Raw genomic sequence first — 5,244 nt, forward strand, 5'->3', positions numbered from 1 at the left:
TGTTGAGGACGGAGGCTAACACATATGTAGCTAGCAGATGAGCAAACATGAAACTTACATTCCGGCATGTTGACGGTGTGTGTGTGTGTGTGTGTCCTCTTCACACACACTCCCTCTCTCTCTCTCTTTGCTCTCGGGTCGATCAATTCAACTGAATAACTCTCTTTGTTTCTAACTGCTGCTGCTCCGTTAGCTTAGCAGCAGACCTCCGCAATGTTTAGATGATGCGTCACTTCCGCCTACGAGGTTTTAGAGCGTCACAGCTCCCCCTGCAGGCCGCGAGGAGAAACACATGAAACGGAGAAATGTAGTGTTACAGCATAGACTGTAAAAATAATAATAATGTTACAGCAGCAAAATAAAAAGAAAATAAGTGTAAAAAATAAATTAGATAAAAATGAAAAAAGCACAAAAATTAGTAAAAATAAAAAAGGCCAGTAACTTCAAGATGTAAACACAGAAACTCTTCTGTTTGTAGATGAAATCACGTCCTGATGACGTAAATAATCTGTTTACTGAAGTATGAATATATTTTTTCTCACAGTTTGTAAATAAAACATTTAAATGTAAATAATCGTGAGTCCGTCATCATGTTGTTTCTTTAATTTTTTTTAATTTCCAGATAGATAGATAAACAACAATGTCCCTCTTCCCTTCTGTATATAATAAACTCAAAACAAGATTTAGAAGGACCTGATAAAAAAATTACCAATTAAATCTGTGCAATTACAAATAGACTCCCACTTGTATAAATATATATCCTTTCCAGAATAAATGAAGGTTTGAAATGAAATGAGAGTGAGCTAAAAGATACTATATATATATATATATATATATATATATACATATATATATATGGACATGTTGTCTGAGGGATTTTTAAACACTGAACATGTTATTATTCTAACATGGTTTACTGTCTAAGAGCGCTGCAGTTTGAAGATGGCAGTGTTCCTGCGCTGCCCCCTTCTGGTCATCAGAGGCACTGCTGCAGGTTCTCAGGGTGCAGCTGGTGTTTCTGCACAGGGTTAGTTATACATCATCTATGTAATGGATGATGTGAAAGCAAATTTTGGGTTCATTGTCGCACACTTTGAAAAAAAGTAACCTCACTTTTTATGGGATGATCATTTTACACAGAAAATCCAAATCTATACATCTATATCCTTTCAACATCTCTTACCTTCACCTGATTATTAGTGTTTTTCTATCTGTTATTCGTCTTGTTCTGCATCCTTGTGATGACTAAAGACGGAAACGCTTTCTGATGCACAGACACATCGCTCGACGATTTAAACATCCACTCATCGTAATAACTGGAGTCTGAAAGAGTCTGTTAACGTCGTTCATCGGGAGAATAAAAGTGACGACTCTTGGTACAGGTTCGATAGTCGTGATGTTCCTCCTGAAGATCTAACAGGACTAACTGCAGGTCGATCAGAATACAAAGCAAACACAGTGACGTCAGTAATACAGGAGTTTATTCATATCAACACATTTACATCAAGCGAGGGAATGAGGCCGGTCTGGACTGAACCACTTCATGGGGGGGGGGGGGTTAGGGTTTGGACTGGACCAGAGTCTGCAGCGCTGAAGCCACTTGATCAGCCGACATGTTGTCCACAGAGACGCTGCTCTCCTTCCCGAAACCTGAAGACAAAAACACAGAACGAATCAGTCGTGACTGAAGTGTCTTTTTTCTCTGATCATATTAAAACTGTATTGTGACTTAAATATCTCTGAATCCATCATTATCGAATCAGGACCTCACAGTCAGTGGTGATTGGCCTGCTCGAGTGCAGTCATGTAAATAAAGAGTATAACTCCGCCGCCCCCCCCCCCCCCCCGACTATGACGTGTGTGGACTCACCGTATCGGGCCCAGATTCGAGCCTGGACTCCAGAACACTCTCTGATCAGGATCGGGAAGTCCGGGTTCATTTTCTTCAGACTCACATACTGCTGCTCCACAAAGTCTCTGTACCACACACACACACACACACACACACACACACACACACACACACACACACACACAAACACAATGATGTTTTCGTTATTAAGTGTGAAGGAGTGCGTCTCCAAGTTTTTACAAATATATACAAATCAATTACCCATCATTAAGAGTAGAAGGTCTATTTTGTTGCCGTGGTAACAAAACAAAGTACGATTGACTTAAATCATGAAGTGAAAAATATGATGTTATGAATTCATAGTTAAAGAATCTACTGCCTGCTCACACTACAGTCAAAACAGATTATTATTATCAATTATACATATTAGTAATATTTAAATCAAGACAGGGTTATTACTATTATTATAATACATATTAGTAATATGTCTGTTTATCTGATGACGCTATAATAATATAAAATAACTGTTGATAACTGCTTTAATATAATTAAATAACTTTTGCTGTAACCATGACAACCACGGGAAGTCACCAGATAGCACGGTCACTCTTTAGTCCGATACACCTGAGCTCTGTCAAGATAAACACCTTTAGCATTAGCTCGCTGTTATAAATGCTAACAGCTAACAGCTCTCAGGTCATTCTGCTGTTAGCATTAGCTCGCTGTTTGTAGCTGTCAGCGTTCAGGTCATTCACAATGATGCTAAGCTAACAGACAACACAGTTCTTATTAACGATCCCGTTAATACACTCCCAGTTCTTCCCGCCTCTCCGGGGCCGGCTCGGGGACTCACCTCGCGCCCTGGCTCGCGGCGGAGTTCTGACAGAGGTGCACGCGGACCTCTCGGAGGTTTTTGCCCAAAGTGGAGCCGATGCTCCTCACTACGGTGGCCGCCATCTTAGCTCCGTGTTACTGTTTGTCAAGGACGGACAAGAGGGTCACAGAGCCCGGAGTTTGAACTGACAGGCACACGGTGTGGCCTGTTCCAGCCCGGAGTTTGAACTGACAGGCACACAGGTGGCCTGTTACAGCCCGGAGTTTGAACTGACAGGCAGAGAATGTTGATTGTTGTAGCCCGGAGTTTGTCCTCACAGGCTCACTGGACACGTCGGTAAATCGTTACTGATTAGCCTTTGTTTTATTGTTAAATGTATTTGACAACTGTGATTTTAAACCGTTATCTCTCTAATTTTATTTTCTGTATATTAAACCTATGTCAAGTACTTAGTGAACGATCCTTATCTTTAATTGCATTAATTATTCTGCACTTTAAAAAATAAAAACAATGTAAAGCTGCTTTTGAAATGTTAAAACAGCCACAAGAGGAAAGTCCAGGAAACAAATACAAATCTAATGTAGGCCTAAATATCTCAGTTTAATAAACAGAAAGTTGTTGTTGTTTTGCCTTGAAATCATAAATCTCTGATGGTTAAAAATCACACTGAGAATTAAGTCTTTGTAAATAAAAATATAAATTGTTCAAGGATATTAAGTTGATCACTTTTATTGTTTCAATTAATATGCTTGATCGGACTCTCTGAACAAACGTTGGAGAAACGTTAAATTTTTTACTTTGTTTGACAGAAATCATCTTTAAATGATTTTAGCAATTCACAGAGAAACAAAGTGCAGATGAACACGTCTGATTCTCGTCTCTGGAATCCATGAAGAAGAAACTAAGTGGACAAGCAGTCAGCTGTTTCCACTGATCGACTCAGACCGCAGACATTAATACGCAAAGATGACTCATCTGATCTGAATTCAGTTTGATCCTCAGCAGCTGCTCATGAGAGACACAAAAACATTCTGAAATTAGAATCAGAAAGATCTCACTGCGATCAGAAACAGACCCAGGAACTCAGCAGGTCAGAGACGTTTTCAGGGGATGTATGCAATATGTCAACTTCAGTAACATTTCATCAGCCTCAATATTCGGCACCAGCAGTACGACTCAGTTAAATGAATTATTATTTATATTTTTGGACGTCAATGTTGGTCAAATATTACTCAAAGTGTAACGCAGCCTCCCTTGTGTTAATGGTCCTGATCTCCTCTCTCTAGCACTGGGATGTAAACAAGCACAGTGATCAGTCCTGTCAGTGTTTGGATCTATACGTGGAGGTAAAGCAGGTTGAACTGACATGTTGACCGGAGCGATGAGGGAACACGTTCAGCTCAGACACGTCGTGGACGTTAACTTGCAGAGAGGACTGGAGGCTGGAAGCGTTAGCAATGCTAACGATAGCCACATTCTGCAAAACAAATGACAACATATTGACTTCTTTCAGAACGTTTTTTGACTTTTAGACTTTTCAGTTCATTTAATTTTAAATTTCTGTTCAACCGATTTTGAAATCAGTCGACTGGAACATCCCTACAATGCGTCGCTTGTGATTGTGTTCAAATGATCCATTACCCAGTCATTAGGATAACAAAAAGGGGGTGCTAACAGCCATGCAGCGTTAGAGCGAGAAAATAAGTGTCTGCTGAGAGTTGGTGGTTTCCAGTGATCAGGAAATTGGGGCAGCAGTGTCTCAGTCTGTAGGGACTTGGGGTTGGGAACCGGAGAACCAAGTCCGGAAATTGGTTTGGTAGCCGAAGAGGTGCCAGTCCACTTCTGAGACCTCTCCATTAATGCATGTCACTAGGATCCTGTTTGTGCATGAGTGTGTATTTCGGCCCGTGTGTGTGTGTTCATGTCCATTAATAAAGTCTAAATTATTATTAAAGAAAAGCTCTGTACATAACTCTGACATGACTATATTGAATATAACCACGGGTTACATCACTCCAGGGCCGTCCGTGTCTCATTACTCCGCATGTGTTGAGACACGTATGTACTTTCAAGAATAGACTTCAAAGTGTCTTTTTGATGAATCTTATAGTTATGGTTGCTGCAGGTATAAACCAGCTCATAGTTATGCTGCTACAGGATCATAAGCCTGGATTTGCTGAAGATTTCTGCCTGTTAAAAGAAAGTTTTTTTTATTGCGACACTATATCGGATTAAGCCGGGTCCTTGTGATGAGTTTACAGAGCCTCAGTAATTTCATTTTTCTTCTGATAAAAAAAAAAAAAACAGCTGCTGGAATGTGTTTCGTTACCTTTAGACAGATCAAGGCCATCAGTGTCCCCCTGCTTTTAGCTTTAATGCTTTGCTTTGCTAACCAGCTGTCAGCTGTGGCCCCTTATTTAGCCAACAGCTGAAAAGCATAAATCTTAATGTCTGACTCTTACAGAAGTGAAGAGGAGAATATGATTTACCTGAATGTTGGACTGCATATTTAAGGGTAACCAGGTGTGAACAGGTGAGTTGTGATGACATCAGTGGC

General features: G+C 40.2%; 2 protein-coding genes across 2 annotated transcripts in view; both read right to left on the reverse strand.

The window, feature by feature from the left end:
• The window catches only part of ik (IK cytokine), a 5,757-nt gene extending 5,492 nt beyond the window's left edge, over positions 1-265 (reverse strand). The window contains exon 1 of the mRNA XM_079355363.1: positions 59-265. Within this exon, the coding sequence (XP_079211489.1) occupies positions 59-68 (10 nt within the window). The 5' untranslated portion in view covers positions 69-265. The remainder of the gene's footprint in view (positions 1-58) is intronic.
• A 1,199-nt stretch (positions 266-1,464) lies between these two features.
• ndufa2 (NADH:ubiquinone oxidoreductase subunit A2) lies at positions 1,465-2,887 on the reverse strand. The gene is made up of 3 exons (XM_079354983.1): positions 2,706-2,887; positions 1,871-1,977; positions 1,465-1,650 (listed from the first exon to the last, which is right to left on the reverse strand). The coding sequence occupies exons 1-3, from the start codon at positions 2,807-2,809 to the stop codon at positions 1,559-1,561; spliced, it is 303 nt and encodes a 100-aa protein (XP_079211109.1). The 5' UTR covers positions 2,810-2,887; the 3' UTR covers positions 1,465-1,558.
• Between the last annotated feature and the right edge of the window lie 2,357 nt (positions 2,888-5,244).

The sequence above is a fragment of the Symphodus melops genome, assembly GCF_947650265.1.
Source record: "Symphodus melops genome assembly, chromosome: 11".
Classification (NCBI taxonomy): Eukaryota; Metazoa; Chordata; class Actinopteri; order Labriformes; family Labridae; genus Symphodus; species Symphodus melops.

Excerpts from the sequence above, each read along its gene's own strand:
- ndufa2 (XM_079354983.1), bottom strand. The coding sequence starts at position 2,809 with ATGGCGGCCACCGTAGTGAGGAGCATCGGCTCCACTTTGGGCAAAAAC. Across the intron at positions 1,978-2,705 it reads GCCGCGAGCCAGGGCGCGAG|AGACTTTGTGGAGCAGCAGT; the intron begins GTGAGTCCCCGA and ends TGTGTGGTACAG. Across the intron at positions 1,651-1,870 it reads TCGAATCTGGGCCCGATACG|GTTTCGGGAAGGAGAGCAGC; the intron begins GTGAGTCCACAC and ends TTTTGTCTTCAG.